The 20,064-nt window shown below is 44.7% G+C and overlaps 1 protein-coding gene across 2 annotated transcripts; it reads right to left on the minus strand.

The window, feature by feature from the left end:
* Nucleotides 1-28: 28 nt before the first annotated feature.
* SFT2D2 (SFT2 domain containing 2) lies at nt 29-16,944 on the minus strand. 2 transcript variants are annotated; one of them, XM_032291468.1, is made up of 8 exons: nt 16,391-16,928; nt 11,163-11,249; nt 10,841-10,926; nt 7,418-7,499; nt 5,914-5,949; nt 5,769-5,827; nt 3,450-3,479; nt 29-710 (listed from the first exon to the last, which is right to left on the minus strand). In XM_032291468.1, exons 1-8 carry the CDS (start codon nt 16,451-16,453, stop codon nt 671-673), a joined length of 483 nt encoding a protein of 160 aa, XP_032147359.1. In that variant the 5' UTR covers nt 16,454-16,928; the 3' UTR covers nt 29-670. The 2 variants fall into 2 exon arrangements, with proteins under 2 accessions (XP_032147359.1, XP_032147361.1); XM_032291470.1 differs by lacking the exons at nt 29-710; nt 3,450-3,479; nt 5,769-5,827; nt 5,914-5,949 and adding an exon at nt 5,956-7,313 and having other exon boundaries at nt 16,391-16,944.
* Between the last annotated feature and the right edge of the window lie 3,120 nt (nt 16,945-20,064).

Below are 20,064 nucleotides of genomic sequence, written 5' to 3' on the forward strand. Positions count from 1 at the left end.
CAGGAAATAAAACCCAAGAGAAAAAGAGTCTGCACCAAATGTCAGAAAATACATTCCACAGTCAGGCATAGAATCAGAACACCAAGAATGCCTGGGTTCAGATTCAGAAACAGCATATACCACCAAAAAGTGCTTATAATCTACCTCACTCCATGGCCAGGCTCTCCATGGGCTTGTGTAAGGCAGAGTCATTTGTTCTCAGACACCAGAGTAGAAGCATGCTCACTCCATGTAGGACAGAGGTGACGGTTTCCATGCTGAGGGACAAGTTGACCCCAAAATTCTGTCCCTTACTGTTGCTCCCCTGGGATCTCTGATGGGGCTGCTTTTTGCCACCTGGGAATCACTGGCACCCAAGGCTTATCTGCTGCTGTTTAACAGGTGTGTATTCGTGGGAATTCAGTGGGATAACAATCCAGAGAGGAAACAGGAAGAAGATTCCACTCCACAAGATACAGAACCCACTTCTCATCCTGTGCTACTGATATTCAGGTTCGAGAATGTCTTGTTGCTTCCAAAAGTAACCCTCAAATGTTCGAATCACAAGCAACACATTGCTGCAGGATAAAAGGCACATGTCTGTAAGACAGAGGTTTAGAAGATATTTACAAAACGGTCCACCAGCTTCTGTCCATAGTGCCTTCCAAAGCTTCGCAAAACTGGCCATGAATTATGCAAGACACACGGCAAAACACTTCTTCACAGCATCCCTAGGAAAGAAAAGACACAAAGATGGTGGGACGTCATCACCCCAAAGGCCCTCCTCCTTTAGAGCTTCCCGGGCACCCAAGCGTGGAAGCTGCAGAGTAGAAAGCACCTAGACTGAAAGATCAGACCTATGTAGTATCAAACTGCAGCTTCAACATTTATTAGTAGTACTCTCCTGGGAAAGTTCTTTGCCCTGTTTGAGTTTCAAATTCCTCATCTGTAAGAAGGGATGTCCCCACTTACCCTATAGTCTGATTATGGGAACAGCCATCATAATCAGAGAAAAATACAGATTGTCAGAAACTAAGAAATCAGTCAGAACTGCTGCACTTTAACATCAGCCAAAAGTCACAGAATGCACTGACAGCATTAAATCAAATATTAACTGAGACCTTTCTTCATTCTAAGTAGGCAGCAGAAAAATTTTAAGGGGCACCTTACGGGAGCTCCCTAACAGTGCGCTCACTATGGCTCCTGGGCACTTATTAAAACACTGTATTAGCCTTATCACAGGTATTCCTCCTTGAAATTCGGTGAAGACAGTGCAAGAAGAGTTGGTGTTCAAGAAATTACTATTCTACACAAGCAGGCACCTCCATTTCCACCACCACACCACACTGTGCAATGTGGCACTATGCTTCTCATACCCCAGCTCCATTCCACGTTCTTAACGGTGCTGCGCTAGATGCTGGGAAGTCACATAAGGGAGGGAGAGGTGAATGGATGCATTCCATGAGTAGGCACTGCATTTTAGTATCAAGATGATTCCAGGGCAGCATTTCTTGAGACATGTACTCTGCACTAAAGTCCTAAAAGAGTCTCTACACAGGAAGGGTTTTATGGCCACACAAGTCCCCCTCATAGCAGCTCACTATACACATAGCGTATGGAAGGATCTAGCAAGCCAGGCAAAGAGGAACCTACCTAATTTTGCTTAACCTGTTTTTCAAACTTACTTGGTCATAGAACTCTCTTCTTCCACAGAAACACTATTTCTGTGGAAGACTGTGGGAAAAGCTATTCTAGGGGAACTTATAAACAGAAGGGTGGGGCTGGGTGCTGTGGCTCACACCTGTAACCCCAGCACTTTGGGAGGCTGAGGCGGGCAGATCACTTGAGGTCAGAAGTTCGAGACCAGCCTGGCCAACATGGTGAAACTCCATCTCTACTAAAAATACAAAAAATTAGCTGGCTGTGATGGCATGTGCCTGTAACCCCAGCTACTCAAGAGGCTGAGGCAGGAGAATAGCTTGAACCCAGGAGGTTGGAGGTTGCAGTGAGCTGAGATCGAGCCACTGCACTCCAGCCTGGGCCACAGAGTGAGTCTCTATATCAAAAAAAAAAAAAAAAAAAAAAAGGGTGGGGACCTAACACTGTGATTCCCTCCGTACTACAGGAGTAATTCATCTGCTCGGCACATGAAACTCACCATCTCAAATAAAATTCCATCATTCAATTAATCACTTGTACATAAATTTTATACATGCCAATCCAGATCAAGCCTGAAGCTCTGACGAATGACTCCAAGCAAGTTTCACAAATGAGACCCGTGCAACTACACTGGCCCCATACTTAGAAGAATCCACATTGGGCTCAATGCCTTGATGTTGCCATCTTGAAATTCTTAACCATTTTTAAACAAGCAGCCCACATTTTTATTTTACACTGGGCCCTACAAATTATGTGGCTGGTTCAAGGACCAAGAGACATTCAAATGCTGGCAGGTTAATCAATATCTCATTGGATGCTCAGCTACGATGGACTCTGGCTTACTTCACATAAAAATCTAGCTTCCCAGGATATCCCTGCCCATATACTTCTCACCACCAGCCCCCAAAACCAGCCAGGTCTACATGGAGTATTTCATAACTGTTACCCTCCTAGAATCTATCAACAAAGCCACCCAGCTGTCTTTCGCTTGAAGGGCTTGTTAACTTCACATCCAATCACTCCTCAGCACTTTCAAATCACTGTCAGTAACAGTCTTCGAATTTGTAAGGCAAAAGATTGCTCTTCCTCCTTCTCAAGTCATGCATAATTTTTCATTTCTTCAGTAGAGTTTTTTTTTTAAAGCTTGTTTTTAGTTAACAGGTAATTATTTAAAGAAAGAATGTAAGTTAAATAGTTGCACTAGAACAAAGTCAGAGGCAAAGACCATGTGGCTAATTTTGAAAGGTCCATCATTGAACATGCTTAAAGAGGATTGGAGTATTAGAATTTCAGAACTGAAAGAGGCCTCTGGAGATGATCTAGACCAACTCAGTCTACTTATCAATGCTTTGAGGCCAGAGGGGTTGAGAGCTGCTCGAGGTCACACTGCAGCCCTGGTACTGCTTATTGTCTTTTAAGCTCTTGTGAAACCTTCCCATCAGTGGGATACTGCAAGAAAACAAGAACAAATGGAGATCCCTCCATGTCTTAGTGATTAAAGTGATAGTCACCGTTATAAAAGAAAAGCCTACTCAAAGCTACAGGTTAAAAGAGTAATAATGTGCATATATGCACCATATATGATAGTATGTTCACAGCATCAGAAATTGGTGTACCTGGGTAAACATCCATCATTAGTTGTATAATTAGAGTGGGTGGTGGGGTGACCTTTAACTTATTAATCTATAAATGAGATGTATAATATTTGTCTATTTGGCTCAAAAGATTTCAGCAAAGATAAATAAAACAAGTGAAAGCACACTCTAAATTAAAATGAATGCCAGAAATCATATTTCCAAATACAGTCTTACCTTGCAAATGGTATGAAGGAAAGGCTATACCTATGAAAAACAAAACAATGGGTCAAATGAGATGAAGGGCGTACATTATCCAGCGGAATGGGCTTCTGAGCTGTAAGAGCACCTGCAGTGATTTATCCAGACCCTCTCCCATCCACAGCCTGGGGGGTGAACAAGTGCACACAAAGGCCCACGCATGTGCATGTACACGTGCACCCAGACACACACACTATGCCACGATGTACAGACAGGTAGCCACAGCAGGAGGGCAAAAGGTTCATGTGGAGATAACCCCTATGACCTAAGCCTCACTGCAGTACTGCTATAATCCGGAGCTAGCAGCAATCGCCTAAAACAGGCAGATTCCTGATACCCAGAAGGCACAGCAGCTCTATTCTGAAAAAATATCAAATAAAACCCAGAATAGTTGTTTTCTTTTTTTTCTTTTTTTGAGACAGGGTCGTGCTGTCACCTAGGCTGCTGGAATACAGTGGCTCAATCACAGCTCACTGCAGCATTGAACTTCTAGGCTCAAGCAGTCCCCCTGCCTCAGCCTCCAGAGTTGCTGGGACTACAAGTATGTGCCACCATGGGTGGCTAATTTTTATTTATTTATTTTATTATTATTTTTTTTTTGCAGAGACCAGGTCTTGCTATGTTGCCCAGGCTAGTCTCAAAGTCCTGGCTTCAAGCAATTCTCCCACCTCAGCCCCTCAAAGTGCTGGGAATTACAGTGTGAGCCACCCACACTTGGCACAGTTGAACTCCTAACATTTTACAAATTCTAAACAGAATTTAGCTTCTTCCCAATTGGGATAAATTTTCTGCTTGCTCCTGTTAATTTTAAAAGAAGAAAAAAGAGAACCGGAAAGAAGAAAACAAAGAAATGGGTAAAAACGCAGTACGTCTAAAGGTATCTTGGTAAATCCCTGTTAGGTCAGCCCTGTCACTTAGAAGCGAACAGTACAAGGAAGAGGCTCCATAACTCTAAAGAACCAGTGACTGTGTGTCAGACAGACTGTAAGTTGGTCAGCCCTTAGAAAAGCACACACAGTCAGAATGTGTTGGTGTTAAAGGGAATATCACCATTCATCTGAGCCCATATGAATGCTGAACCTCTGAAACTGGCTACAAAATCAGTCTATAAGCAAAGCAAGGTGTGTGTATATGGGTACCAATTTCTGCCCTAGAAGAAAATCAAAATATAAACAGTCTACCAATCAAATGTGCAAGCCATTAAAAAAAAAAAAAAATCACACTACCTTCCTTCTCCAAATCTTACACTTACCATGTACAGACTCCAAAAGGCAATTTGAAACTATATTTATTCAAAAGTCCAAAATTGCTAGAGGGAGGGATGGGAGTTAAGATTACAGTTTCAAGATTCATTTCCACCAAACAGGAGTTAACTAATTCTTGGGAACTTTAAAATGTTTACAATCCTCTTTTCTTTGCATTATAGCAAACTTTTTTTTTTTTTTTTTTTTTCCAAAAATAGGTGAGTCACATCTATACTAAAACTGTTCTGGCAGATACTAGCCCTTTGAAAAAAAAAAACAAAACAACCACAGGAATGTCTTTGAAAAAACCACAGGAATGTCTTGCAGCCTACAGATTCCACCTGTGTCACCACCCCCTCACTCTGATGTTGTACAGGCTCTAAAGGACCATGAACCTAAAGCCCCATTAATGGCTTCACAAAATGTCTCCAGCAGCCCTTTTACTAGTCTTGGCTCTACAGTTACAATTTCCTACTCTTCAGCTGAATTACCAAAAGCCAACAGGCCTCTAAGCACATATGCTGATCCTTCAGCCCACAGACACAAGTTTTTCCACTTCGTCAGTGACTGTTCCTCATCTCCTGCTAATAATTCACTCTTTGTCCTTCTGTTAAATGATTCATCCTATCACATATGTAACACTCATTATTTTTCTTGCCACTTTCCTTTTTTGTTAACCTTTATGTGACTCACAAGCCTTTTTACCATCACTTACAATACTTTTATTGTCCTTGCACTTACTGGATATAAGTGGTTTAATAATATTTGTAACATCTTAAAAAATCAACCATTAGTTCAGCGAGAATGCCACAGCAGGCAAACAAGCAGCCTCCTGTGGCCACTCAGGACCACTAATGCCATCTCTTGGCAGTGGGCTGGGGCGATGGGCATTTGCTCTGGAGCCCGACTTCACTTTCGTCACTGAGAATCCTCAAATTAAAGAGCTTTTGTATTTTCTTCATTCTCGCACTCGCAACATGGGAGTTTTATCTCCTTCGGCTACATCAGTCAGTGGGTTATGTGGGGGAGGATTGTTTAAAAGGTTACTTACCATGTCAATGCCAAAGACTGCAAAATGCAGAAGATAAGCGCAAGCCCCTTGTTCTGCCACTGAAAAATAATGATATGGTTACAGGAGAGGGTGAGACAAGAGGCAAAAGCCAAAAGGATTAAGAAAAATTAAAATATGCACTTACCCAAAAGGCAGAACACAGGGTAAGTGCAAAACACAACTAGGAGAAAGAAAACATTAATTAATGACAATGATAACATGGCAGAAAAAAAATCCTCAAAACTTGTTATTCTTGACAAAGGTACAATACTTCTTAGGCTGCGGTAATCAGAGTCTGTGATTCTCACAGCATCCCAAATGCATCCTTCATCTCAAAGCAGTGAACCCACCTCAGCATCCATGTTTGGCAGAATAGTTAAAAATCTCCATGAAATCAAACTAGCCAATCAAGATTCACATAGATTAAAAAGAGAAAGATGTTCTTTTACTTTCAAGTTTTCCCAGAACCTCTGCCCAGCAAACAAATCACATTTCAGGCCCACCCATCCATCCATCCATCCATCTTTTCGTTCAAATGCACCAAAGTAAGCTTAACACAAATCTCTCTACTTTAACTCCTGCCAAATGCTACAGCAGAAAGCACAGGCGAGGCCAAAGGTTAACATGAGATATCAATCTCACAGTGAGCATGCCAGTTATTTGTTTACATGTCACCTAACACTTTCCCTAAGGCCATTCTTAGAAAGCTCTTTCTACAGGAGACTTGTCCAGATCTCGGACATCTGGGGTTGGCCAAGGACCACTGGTGCTAAGGCAGTCGGCCACACCTTTCCTCTCCATCCTCCAACAGTAACTACTCAAATATGTCCTAAACGTTCCAGCATTGTGCCCAACACTGTGAAGGGACACAAAATAAATAGCAAATGTCACCGCTTTCGAGAACTCACCTATTGGAACAAATGAGATTACATATGTGAAACTAAAAATAAAAGTATGTTCATCAAGTTCCAAATGTTGCAATAGTTACACTGCAGAGTTATATTCTGGAATGGTTATATTCTGGACCAGAGAATGCAGGTCTGGAATGATTTTGACAACCGCAGGCAAGAGAATGGGCCAAAAATGCGAGGCATTTGCGGTCAATGGGACAGGATGATATAACAAAGCTGAAGACACTGTTGTCAGAGCAGGGCACAAGGATGACAGGCTATAAGGAGGCCACTCCCACTTTGGGGAGACGGATGAAAAACAGTAATAAGTCCCCTAGTCAGATAATGAGGAGTAAAGAGCCTATCCTATAAGACTGGACACCCACCCTAGAGAATGAATCCTGTGTTTCTGAGTTATTCCCTCTAAGCCCTGGCCTGTGTGTGGCTTCGACAGTCACCAGGAAGGTGTGGAAGCTCCCTTCCTACCACCATACCACTCTGGCTAGTCTGACAAGCAATGCCCTCTAGAGGTGCTTTTCAGAACTGGCAGCACCTTGACACCCACTGAAACACAAACTAGGGGAGGAGGGGATCGTGGTATTAGGTAAAGTCGAGTGTCCCCTTCTGCCACATAGGAATAAGGTAGTGAGTCAAGCTGAAAGGAAAAAGAGAAGAGGTCCTTAGGTTACAAGGAAAAAATCCTATACAACAGAAATAAAAACTCCCATTTCAGAAGTCCAGCTAAAAAGCAGACCTTACCAGCACCATGATAGTTGCAATCAAACGTGTAGGCTCAAACATTCGCTTCAGCTGTTTCAGTGGTCCCATGAGGAAGATGGTACTAAAAGGCAAACACACACACAAGCTGTTCAGAACAGAACTGCTCTAGGCACACTGAGTCGCCTCCCTAGGACTTCTGTGGCAATAGTAGCTAACATTTGAAAAGCTCTTATTCTGTGGCAGGCACTGTGCTGAAGGGCCTTTTGTGCATTATTCTCACTTAATCCATCAATAACCAACCTATAAAGTAGGAACAATTACACACCAAAGCCCAGAGAGTTACTCATCCAAGGCCACCCCACCAGGGAATGATAGACCCAGGGTGTGACTACAGAATTGTATCATACCACTAGGTTAGGTAAGCCTTCTCCTTGAGAGATGCTACCTTGCCCACCTGACAACCTTCTCATGGAAACAAACAAGGCTCAGGAAATTTAAAGAAAAACCAGATCTTACAGGCTTGGGTAGGTTATGTTAAAATGCAGAGCATTTCATCTTCTTTCATAATCTTCAAAGAATAATTCTAATGATGATGATATCATCTGTTACTTGTTGAATGTTTGCTAAATGTCAGATATTACATATATTACCTCATTTCTTCTCAACAACTTTGTGAGCTATGTATTAAAATCATTTTAGAGATGAGAAAATCACATAGCTACCAAAGAGCCGGCATTCCACTCTCCATTTATTGAATTCCAAAGCTCTGAAAGACATCGCCAGCAGTCTACGGCCATACCACCCTGAACGCGCTGGATCTTGTCTGATCGCAGAAGCTAAGCAGGGTCAAGCCTGGTTAGTACTTGGATGGAAAAAGACATCCCAAGCGTGCCTTCTGTATGAATGAACTTGAGACACGGCTAGCAAGAGTAATCATACACGAAGCAGACTGTCATGCCTAACATACAAGTACCAGGGCCAACTTTATGCCATGCTTCCTGAGTCCTGAGGTGTCACTCCAGTGGTAGCTCATTATAGCTAGTGTTTAATACAAGCCAACTAGCAGACGATATTAGCTACTGAGTATGCAACAAAAATAAACATTTGTAAAAATAAATCTCCCTTTTTTTTTTTTGAGATAGAGTTTCGCTCTGTCACCCAGGCTGGAGTGCAGTGGCATGATCTCAGCTCACTGCAACCTCTGCCTCCCAGGTTCAAGTGATTCTCCTGCCTTAGCCTTCCAAGTAGCTAGGATTACAGGTCCATGCCACCATGCCTGGCTAATTTTTGTATTTTTAGTAGAGATGGGGTTTTACCATGTTGGCCTGGCTGGTCTCAAACTCACGACCTGAGGTGATCCGCCCACCTCAGCCTACCGAGAGGACTACAGGCATGAGCCACCACACCCAGCCAATAAGTCTTCCTGTCTTTGCAGTGCCATTAAGTTGCAACTTGAATTCAAGGCTTCACTCTCAAGTGTCCCAAGTAAGAGAACACTTCTTTAACCTACACCGAATAAGAAGCAAGTCAAGGCTAGTCCTAAAAATTAAACATAGCATATACACAAAACCATAACAGACTGCGGGCAAAGCCACATCTTCCCAAATATACCCGGAAAATAACAATTTGCTCCCTTTATTATTTCCCTACTCAGTGCTATGAAGAATCCAGTCCATTGGGATTTGCTAAAGAGCTCTTTGGACTAAGCAACACATCCATGTATTTATGCTCAGTCTAGACTATACATTATAACTTGACACTGTCTGCCCAAAACAACACCCCCCACCAAAAGTTAGTATTGGAAAGAGCTTTAGAGGCAACAACAGACATCTCTAAGGTCAGCACTAATAAATTAAGCTTTAAGCACGTGGCCAGAATCATGCACTCGATCATTTAATTAACATCCCCCATTTCCAGCCAAACACAAAACTAAGTTTGGGTACAAATGGGGACAAGTAAGATACATGTGCAGCCCTTATCAAGTGGCTTATGGACCTAGCAAGTACGTGTAATAAAATGCTACCTGCACTGGCACATAATTACAGATGGGATACTGACAGCCCAAAGGAAGAGGTCATCAGTTCTGGAGAGGAGGTGGTAATCAGGAAAAGCTTCATAGAAGAGGTGGCTTTTGAGCCAGGTCTTAACAAATGAGCAAGTATCTACCAAACCAGGGGAGGTACAGCTAGGGCAGCATTCCAGGCAGAGAAAACAACCTAACAAGGGCACGACAACATTTTGGGAAATGCAGGAAGTTCGGCCTGGCTGGGAAGCACACTGGGTAGGGAATGGGACCACGGTGACGCCAGATCTCAAAGAGGCTTTCCTGTATGCGTGTTGAGGAGTTTAGACTTCATCTGTACAGAGAAAACAGGGCTATAAATGAATGTCTCCACAACGCAGTCGAAAATGGCCTGGAGAGGGGCAATGGAGGAGACAGAGAGGCCCAGCAGAGGCATCTTGTTCAGATAAGGGGTGATCCAGGCCAAAGCGAAGACCAGCTCAGATATCACCTTCTCTAGGAAACCCTTCCTGACAGAGGTCATGTCAGCTGCCCCTCTTTGAGCACCTCTTTCCATATCCTTTTATGTCATGAAGTATATGTCTGTCTGCCTGGCAGGGACCAAACTGGACTTGTCTTTGTATCCTCTGAGCCCAGCACAGAGTGTGACCAGTGCTTACCCACTGAGCATGCAATTCAGTCAGGGAAGCACAAACAGCCATGAGGACAAAGAGGAGGAAGCCAGTAAGATAGGTATACATCAAACCCTGGTGAGGAATCACGGAGGGGAGGCTTGGACCGCCAGGACTCTGAAGCCATTTACAGAGACACAAGGGAAGGGAAAAAGGGGAAAACAGATGCCTAAGTTCAGGTTCCTGCAGGTCATTCAGGTAGGGACCAGGCCAGTGCTCCCAGCTGGGAGAGGGTGGAGTTGTTGGTACCAGTGCGACTGAAGCATCAGTGTGAATGAGCTTGACCTGCAAAGTCTGTGCATCCACAACCTACAGGAAGTGCTTACATTCCCTGCTCCCATGAGCTGCTACTCAGGTCTGGGAAGGTCTGACACTAAATAGAAACCAGTTTCCCTTATGGCCACTGGAGTGATAAGCCCTTTGAAAATCATCAGCTTAATCTCTGGCAGTAGTAAGAATACAGCAAGCAGGAGGAATGTGTTGTAAACCCTGAAGAAATCATTCAACTGCTCTGTGTCACAGTTCCTGTATATGTAAAATCACAATGGCAGCTATTATTTACTGCTTTCTTCCAGGTGTTTCAAAGACACACTAAGATATAAAATGTTTTGAAATAACAAGATGAATGTGAGATATTCTAACTACTCTTGTTTCTCTCCAAATCCCTGACAATTACCGAAGCATTCTCTTTTACCTCCCTCAAGTACAACCAATATCCATTTTCCCATCGAATGACTGGCTAAGACTGGATTTTAAAAAAACAGTTACCTCCCAATTGATGCGATGTTACCAAAGGTATAAAACACTGCGAAGAGGTGTAGTCCCTTCCTGGGCACCCACAGCAGAAAAGTACCCTGGAATTTAAAGCACAATAATGTTTGCACATAAGCAACCCCTCCCACCCAGCCACACAAGCAGAGCTCACAGAGGAAGCCCCAGAAGTCCATTTCCTTCCCCACCTCTCTTATTCCCCTCTTCTCTCATCCATGCATTTTAGTGAAGAGCAAAAGGGGAAAGGAGATGGGCAAAAGGGGGAATATATAGCAAAGACGAATGGGAGGAAAAGACAGGGGAGGGAGAGAAATCTTACCAGCAGTGAGCAGAGAATTCCTATAGCAAAACACGCAATGAAGCCTTTTATCCTGGTACCCCAGCTTAATGAAGATGCCTCAACAACCTAAAATTGTAAAAGAAAAAAAAAATTACATATACGCACACATTTACTAAAAACAAAGCAAGCACATAATTAAACCTGGAAAATGTTAAGTTATATTAGAGAAGGCAAGAAGCACAGAATCCTACACACTCAGGCAATGTAAGTCTTCGAATCCAGACCTTATCAGAGTTGTAAAGCTATTATGCAGACAGGAATCTTCTCTCCGGCAGCTGACAGCTGTGTCTCCAGCTGAACATCTTCAGAGGTAGAAACTCCCTGCCTCAAGCACAACCCATTTCACAAACAAGAAGGCAAGACGGGCAATCCTAGAGTAGCCCAAAGCCTTCCCACAGCCCAGGCAAGGTGAGGACCACAACTAGAAAGGCATGAGCTCCACCAGACAGAGTCCCAGGAAATAAGGAAAAGATGAAGGGACGGCAGTCAAGCAGCTGGTCCACTGGTCATCCTCTGCTACGTCAACTCTCACCCTCGTTACTCACTCTTGGCTCGGATGTTGTACTTACAGGGTGCTGGCATTAGCCAGCTCCTCCAAGTGTGAGACAAATCCTGGTTAATTAATTACTCTCCTGCTCATCCTGACTCTTTGACATCATTATTGATCCCTCCCTGGAGCAAAGTTCAGGGGAAGCCAGGAGTTCCAAAAAAACTACTGAAACAGGACAGCCTGTGAGTAGCTCCCAATAGTTATTTTCTCATGTCAAAAATGACAAAAGCAGGGCGCAGTGGCTCACGCCTGTAATCCCAACACTTTGGGAGGCCGAGGCAGGCACATCACCTGAGGTCAGGAGTTTGAGACCAGCCTGACCAACACGGTAAAACCCTATCTCTACTAAAAATACAAAAAATTTGCCAGGTGTGGTGATGCATGCCTGTGATCCCAGCTACTTGGGAGGCTGAGGTAGGAGAATTGCTTGAACCCAGGAAGTGGAGGTTGTAGTGAGCCAAAATCATGCCATTGTACTCCAGTCTGGGCAACAAGAGTGTAACTCCATCTCAAAAAAAAAAAAAAAAAAAAACGACGACCAACTGTCTGCATGGGCAACCCTGCTAGTCTGATGCAAGTGGGCACAGTTGAACAAACACAGCTGCCAATGAGAGACCAACACCACACAGGGCAGCCAGGCCATGTATATTCAGACAGCGCTCACCTTGTGTGGCCAGCATAGTCTCCATCTAGCAAAGAGGTCAAAGTTGTCTATACCATTGTTTCCACCTGGCTGATGGAGGAAGGGAGGTCGTAGCAGAGAGTCAAGGGTCACTAGACTGGCGACTGGGTCAGCCTTGCCTATCTCCATCTGAGGGATCTGTTTTCAATCCTGTCTCCTGAGTTCCCGTCAAACCAGAAGCTTGAAAAGAAGGACTAGAAGCTCCCCCCAGGTGTGCCACGTATTGCTAAAGACTACCTTAATCTCCACTCAGCAGAAAGGTATTTAGGTCAGGTTATACATTCATATATAATGGAACTGGGCTAATCACCCTGCACAGAAAGCACAAATTATGGACAGTAACAGGCAGCAGGGGCCAGTGTGATGGCCTGACAGATCAGCCACCTCATTCTACACTGAGGTAAACCTCTCCTGGAGGAGTCTGGTTTCCCAAACCCCCTTGGACGCCAAAATGAGCCATGTGATGATGCTCTATTAGCAGGCTTTACACGGCCCCAGACAATCTAGTCAGGCCACTTCTGACTAAACCATTTAGCCTCCCACCAAGGACAGACAAAATGAGAAGCTACCACTCTTCCTGAACTCATGCAAGAACCAAAGAACTTACCCTGCCAAGGTGAAAAAAGAACAAGCTGCCCATAGGAAGAAAAGGGCGGTAGGACTGGCCTGGCTTATTCACAGGAAGACGAGTGGTACTAGATGGGCCTGGCTTGCTCGGAGGAAGAACAGCGGTGGTAGGATTGGACTGGCTTGTTCACAGGAAGAACAGCGGTAGCAGGACTGGACTGGATGGTTCCCTGAGCACTGCATGGCATCAACAAGGATATTTTAAAAGATTCAACCTTTCTACTTTAAGACGATAAGCCATAAGGTTAAGAATGAAATTTGAATTGACTTTGACATCTAGATTGCTAAATAACCTCAACAGAACAGTGAGATTCCAGCCCTCATAAAAATTAAAATCACTGGCAACAGGAAGCAGTTCAGCCAAAAATGTGTTTCTGGTTTCTACCTTCAGAAAGGAAAGTGACATTCCACATCCAAGTCTCTCAAGCTCAGTCCATCCAAATGTCACTGTTTGCCAAAATGGAAGGGGTGGGGGCGCATTTCACCACTGGACTTTTCCATTACATGTAGCTGCAAGCTCTTTTACAAGCACACTTGGTCAGGGAAGGAGGAAGCTGTTGTTCCACTTCTTCTAATTGGACTCAGTGAAAGCAAAACACTTCTTTTTGCCAAATTATGAAAACAAACTCATAAAATGTCTGTAAATGCATGACTGCTGGAAGCTGTGCTAGCGTATTTTGGAAATTAGAGTAGCTAAAATAGTACCTGGATAGAATTCGCAGGCCATGTGCTCACTAGCAGTCTGACTGGCAGTTATTCACAAAGGTCCCTTTCACTCTGGGATGTGGAGAGAAGAGGGGCTCTCGCCAAGAAGTAAAACTAAGAATTGTTCAGAAAAACAGGACTGGTGACCAGAAGAAGGTGAGAAAGGAATACTGCTTCATTTCCACACTTTAAAATCAGATACTATTCACAACTTTCTTGTCCCTAGAATCCTTTACGAAAAACATAAAACCTATACTTTCAGAAAAAAAAGTCCAGTGAAACGAAAGACTTAAGGTGTATTTACGAAGACGAGGTATCAATCAGAAAATTCATCATGAGGCTATAATCAGATGCTGCCATGAAAATCTTATAACTACCTAGGAGAGGTAGAAGAAATAGAACTAGTCATACCTTTATGGTTTGCATTAAAGGAATAAAAATTTTAAAAAGCACTCTCTTCTAGTGACCTCTTAAAGAGATGTTTAAGAGCACCTAATAAATAATTCATCTAGCCATACAAAACAGCAATTTCCTCACAGAATCCACCAGTTTTGCCAGCCCCCAAACCATGAAAAATGTGAGACATTCAAATAAATCAGCACCAATATTTTAAGGGAGGTTCTGACCTCATCGGTAAAAACTAAGCCAAAAAGATGAAGTCGGTCAGCAACAAAACATTTCCCAGGAATTCAAGACTCTGGAAGTACCATACAATGGTATTATAAACAGAAATTTCACTCAGAAAGAGGAAGCTGACCAAAGTATTTTAAAACAAGAATGAAGCACCTATTCTTTTTAAAACAGATCCAACAGGTGCCTGAGCATAACACATTAAAGCCCTTCTCATAACATCCAACACAGGCATTCACCATTTTAGGTTAAAAACAAGCTCCGCATTTATGTTTGCAAACTTCACTAGCCGTGGGCCCACTACTTCATGATGATTTTTGAGACAATAATATCCGCATCATCCCACTGTCAACACTCCACCTCCCAAGAGTCTGCAGGGAGAGAAAGTACCTCCTCTTAAGCACCAACTGTTCATCAAGGCTTGTTGACAGTCAATAGAAATAAAGCTTTAAATAGCAAGGGTCAGCAACCTACAAGTCAGACCTTTCTTAGGCCCAGTCTGAGGTTCCACTTGAGATTCATAATAGAGGCTAGAAATCAAGGAAAAAGAACCTGTGAAATTAATCCTGGGCCTTGACCAATTAATAAAGACAACAAATTAAAAAGAAACCACCAACTTGTTCTGAAATGTCAAAAAGTTAAACTTCAGTGCCTCCAACATTTGATCGCATAGCATTACTACCTCCAGGTAATTCAGAGGGCAAGTTTTACATTCTGAGATGTGATGCAGAAAGTATAATTACCAGTATCACACAAAACAAAACAATAAAATCAGCTACCACAAACGAGGGTGAAAGCAGCTTGCTGAGAAACCCAGAAGAAACACTGATTAAAGTGAGAGGGAAAACTCCAGTTTCCAGTTGAAAGAGGCCATATCATCTTGTTCAATACCCGCATTTCAGGGAGGGTGTTGAACGGGGGCTAAAGAATACTCCAAAAAGTGAAGAGAAACGTTGTTTTGTCATCTGAAAAGGAAAACAAAAGACAAAAGCATCCAAAATAGAAATGCAACATTCTGTGTGGTTCTACAACATAGGACATTAGCGGCCAGGTTTCAGCACTATCAAAACTTTTCTAATAGGCCGTGCGCGATGGCTCACACCTGTGATCCCAGCACTTTGGGAGGCCGAGGCGGGCCGAATCACTTGAAGTCAGGAGTTCGAGACCAGCTGGCCAACAAGGTGAAACCCTCATCTCTAGTAAAAATACAAAAATTAGCCGGGCTTGGTGGCAGGTGGCTGTAATCCCAGCTACTTGGGAGACTGAGGTGGGAGAATCGCTTGAACCTGGGAGGTGGAGGCTGCAGCGAGCCGAGATCGCGCAGCTGAACTCCAGCCTGGGCGACAGTGAGACTCCGTCTCCAAAAAAAAAAAAAAAAAATTTCTAATAAAACAAATCAACACGCAGGCAGTCTCCTGAGGCGCTGGGTGTCTAGAGTCTAGGTGTGGGCATTGTGGACACAGAGACACAAGACGTGATCCCTGCCCTCATAGGGTGGAGGCAGTTTTACAATCACAAGACGTGCACAGGGCCGGGTGGGAGTGTCACACTCTACAACTAAACCGGGCAGAAAACAAAGGCGGAGTACCTCGTCGCGAGGTGGGGACCGCCATCCCAACACCCCAGCCCTGGTCCATCGCCGCGATCCACCCAGCAAGGGCTCCTTCCTCCAGCCCTGCCCGGCCCTAAAGCGCATTCCCCGGCTGGTAGGGCTGGGACCGACCGCCGGGACACCCGCCCTCCCACTCACAGGTCAGTCCAGGGATTTCCTCCTGCCTGGCCCTCTGTCGGGGAGGATGGGCAGAAGGAAGGGGCGCGGGGCAGAAAAGGACGCCGCGGCCGAACAACCAGTGCAGCGCCGGGGCTCCTCGCGGAGCCATGCTGGAGAAGAGTAGGAGAAGGGGCAGAGCTGCCGTCCAGAAATTCCTGGAAGTCCCAGCAGGCTTCCCAGGCCCGGGCAGGGAACGCAGGGCGGGAGCGCGGCGAGAGGGCCGAGTTCCCGGGCTCACTCACCTCGGACAGGCCGCTCCGGTCCTCCGTGTCCTGCCCGCTCAGCACCTTCTTCAGCTTGTCCATTGCGGCCCAGTCCCCGCCGGCTCCGGCCCCTCCGCGGCAGCCTGTTGCGCTCGCTAAGTTGCTGGCTCTTCCGGGTGCTCGGCAGCCGCCAGGACGCCAACCGCGGCGCGCCCCGCCCAGGCACCTGCCCACCTGGGGGCGCCCGGCATGCCCCGCGCCCACGCCCGCCTCCCCCGCGCCGGCCTTCGCAGGCGTGTTTTGGTCCCGGGAGGCGGGTCAGGCCGGAGAGACTGGGATTGAAGTCCACCAGGCGCTGCCAAACGCTAATTCGGCGTCCGGCGCTGTGTTCCAAACCCGAACGGGCCGCGCTTCCTCGCCCTGTTGCCTGTTGGCAACAAACGCTGAGCATCTACCACGTGCAAGGCTCTGGAGTAACAAAGACGGTGAAGAAACCTCGTGCAGACGGGAACAAAGGCTGTGGTTCATCCATATTGCGGTCGTGCTTACACTGGAAAAGTTTTTGGTTTTTTGGGGTTTTTTTTGAGACGGAGTTTCGCTCTTGTTGCCCAGGCTGGAGTGCCGTGGTGCGATCTCAGCTCACCGCAACCTCCGCCTCCCGGGTTTAAGCGATTCTCTGGCCTCAGCCTCCGAGTAGTTGGGATTACAGGCATGTGCCACCACGCCCGGCTAATTTTGTATTTTTAGCAGAGACGGAGTTTCTCCGTGTTGGTCAGGCTGGTCTCGAACTCGTGACCTCAAGTGATCCACCTGCCTCGGCCTCCCAAAGTGCTGGGATTACAGGCATGAGCCACGTAGCCCGGCCAAGAGTTGTTTTTTTTTTTTTTGTCCCCAGTCACTCAAGGCATTAGCCTGGTGTGGTGGGGGATGCCTGTAAACCCAGCTACTCAGGAGGCTGAGGCAGGAGGTTCACGAGCCAAGGAGTTCCAGGCTGTAGTGAACTATGATCAGGACACTGCACTCCAGCTTGGGCGGCAGAGCAGAGCGAGACTCTGTCTCAAAAAAAAAAAAAAACAAAACTGACTGAAGGAATGTGGAAAGGAATAAAAGATTGTTGTTAAACTGTTTGTACAATAGTTTGCTTTACTGACCTCAAAAACACTAAAAATAGACTGGGCATGGTGGCCATGTCTGTATTCCCAGCACTTTGGGAAAATGGCTTGAGCCCAGGAGTTCTAGACCAACCTGGGCAACAAAGGGAGAGTCATCTCTGCAAAATAGTTTTAAAAATTAGCCAGGTATGGTGGCGGGCCCCTGTAGTCCAAGCTACTTGCAAGGCTGAGGAGGAAGAATGGCTTGGACTCAGGAGGTCAAGGCTGCAGTAAGCCACGATCTCAGGGCAGTAAGCGCTGCACTCTATAGCCTGGGCAACAGAGTGGAAACAATCCAAATGGCCATCAGCTGATGAATGGTAAATAAAATGTGACATACTCACACAATAAAAAAGAATGGAGCACCAACACATGCTACAACATGGATGAACCTTGAAAACATTGTATTAAGTGAAATAAATGTAGACCCCGAAAATTTGAGACAAGTCTCAGTTAAATTAGGAAGTTTAGTTTGCCACGGTTGAGGATGAGCGCCTGTGACACAGCCTCAGAAAGTCCTGATGACATGTGCCCAAGGAGGCTGGGGCACAGCTTGGTTTTTATACATTTCAGGGAGACATGAGACATCAAGCAATATATGTAAGAAGTGCATTGGTTTTCTCTGGAAAGGCAGGACACTGCAGGCAAAGGCTGGAAGACTCAAGCGGGGAGGGGGCGTCCAGGTTGCAGACAGGTGAGAGACAAAGGTTGCATTCTTTTGAGTTTTTATTAGCCTTTCCAAAGGAAGGCAATCAGATACGCATTTATCTCAGCGAACACAGGGATGGATAACTTTGAATAGAATGGGAGGCAGATTTGCCCTAAGCAGTTCCCAGCTTGAATTTCCCTTTAGCTTAGAAATTTGGGGGCCCAAGGTATTATCCTTTCACAGAAGCTAGACACAAAAGACTATATATTGTATGATTTCACTTATAGTAAATGTCTAGAATAGGCAAAACAGAAAGTAGATTAATGGTTGCCGAGGGGTAGAGGAGGGGAAATGGTAATAAGAGACTAATGGAGTGATTTAAATGTTCTGGAATTAGATGGTGGTAATGGTTGCATGCACAACTCTGAATATACTAAAAACCATTGAATTGTATGCTTTAATTGTATGGCATATGAATTCTATTGCAATAAAGCCATTTCAAAAATACTTAGAACAGTGCTCAGTATATATTACACAATCTATTATCTGTTGTAAAATGTAACAGGCATCCATCCACCCTTATCTTTCCCCAATTATCTGAGTCTGAACCCAGAATATGGGCTCCTGATTTAGCTACAGGATGCAGGTTGTGCAATTGGACCATTACAAGGTGATTCATTGTAACATTGTTCTTAATAGAAAAAGTTTGGAAACAACTTAAAAGTCCATGAATGAGGGAAGTGCTTGAATAAATTATGGTACATTCATTCACAAGGATATTAAGTAGTCATTAAACACAGAAGAATGAGGAAGTTTTAATAAATGTCTTCAGAAGGTTCTTTCTGATTGTACCACACCATCCCTTGAAGGATCTTTGTAAACATGTCTGACTCATTTGTTGCCTGCATAACACAGTGTGGCTAACTGAAAAATGGTCCCCAAAAGATATCTTTGAAGGACCCTCAGTGTGCCACTCTGTGGATATTTGTAGGGGCAGCCAGGCCTCCCCTCTACTTCCAGTGGGTATTCTTGCCTTTTTTTCAGTCTTCCACATGAAGTAAATAAGTGAAATAGAAGCCCTAGCTGAACCAATCAGGACAGTGCCTCTTGGTTCTATTTTGGCATCACAGACCCTTTTGAGAGTATGACTGTCATGCAGCCTGTCTCCACCTGCCCCTGTGCAGAAAAGTGGCCCACACTACCAGGGGTGTTATATACACCAGGACTTCCACCATGACTATGGACCCTTGGTTGAAAACCCCGGGTTTAGAGAAAAACATTCAGATACACACCACCAGCCTTATATCTCTCCAAGCCCTTAGATTGCTTTGTGTTGGTCAGGCTGGTCTCAAACTCTCAAGTGTTATTTCTTAAGGAATACATTTCATAGGGCTATAGCTGCCATAGACAGTGACTCCTCTCATGGATCTCAGCAAAGTCAATTGAAAACTTTCTGGAAAGGATTTACAATTCCAGATGCCAACTGGTGGAGCACTTGAGGTCAGGAGTTCAAGACCAGCCTGGTCAACATGGTGAAACCTGGTCTCTACTAAAAATACAAAAATTAGCTGGGCTTGGTGGCACATGCCTGTAACCCCAGATACTCAGGAGGCTGAGACAGGAGAATTGCTTGAACCCAGGAGGCGGAGGTTGCAGTGAGCTGAGATCGTGCCATTGCATTCCTGCTTGGGCAACAGAGGCTCTGTCTCAAAAAATAAATAAATAAAATAAAAAATATAAATAAAAGAACTTGACATCTCTCTTGTTCCTGCTCTTGTCACATGACACATCAGCTCCCCTTTCCTTCTGCCATAAGTAAAAACTTCCTGAGGTCTAACCAGAAGCAAATACTGGCACCATGTTTCTTGTACAATCTGCAGAACCATGAGCCAAAATAAACCTCTTGTCTGTAA

This window comes from Sapajus apella, unplaced genomic scaffold (genome assembly GCF_009761245.1).
Source record: "Sapajus apella isolate SASKATOON/1434 unplaced genomic scaffold, GSC_monkey_1.0 scaffold25, whole genome shotgun sequence".
NCBI classification, from domain to species: domain Eukaryota; kingdom Metazoa; phylum Chordata; class Mammalia; order Primates; family Cebidae; genus Sapajus; species Sapajus apella.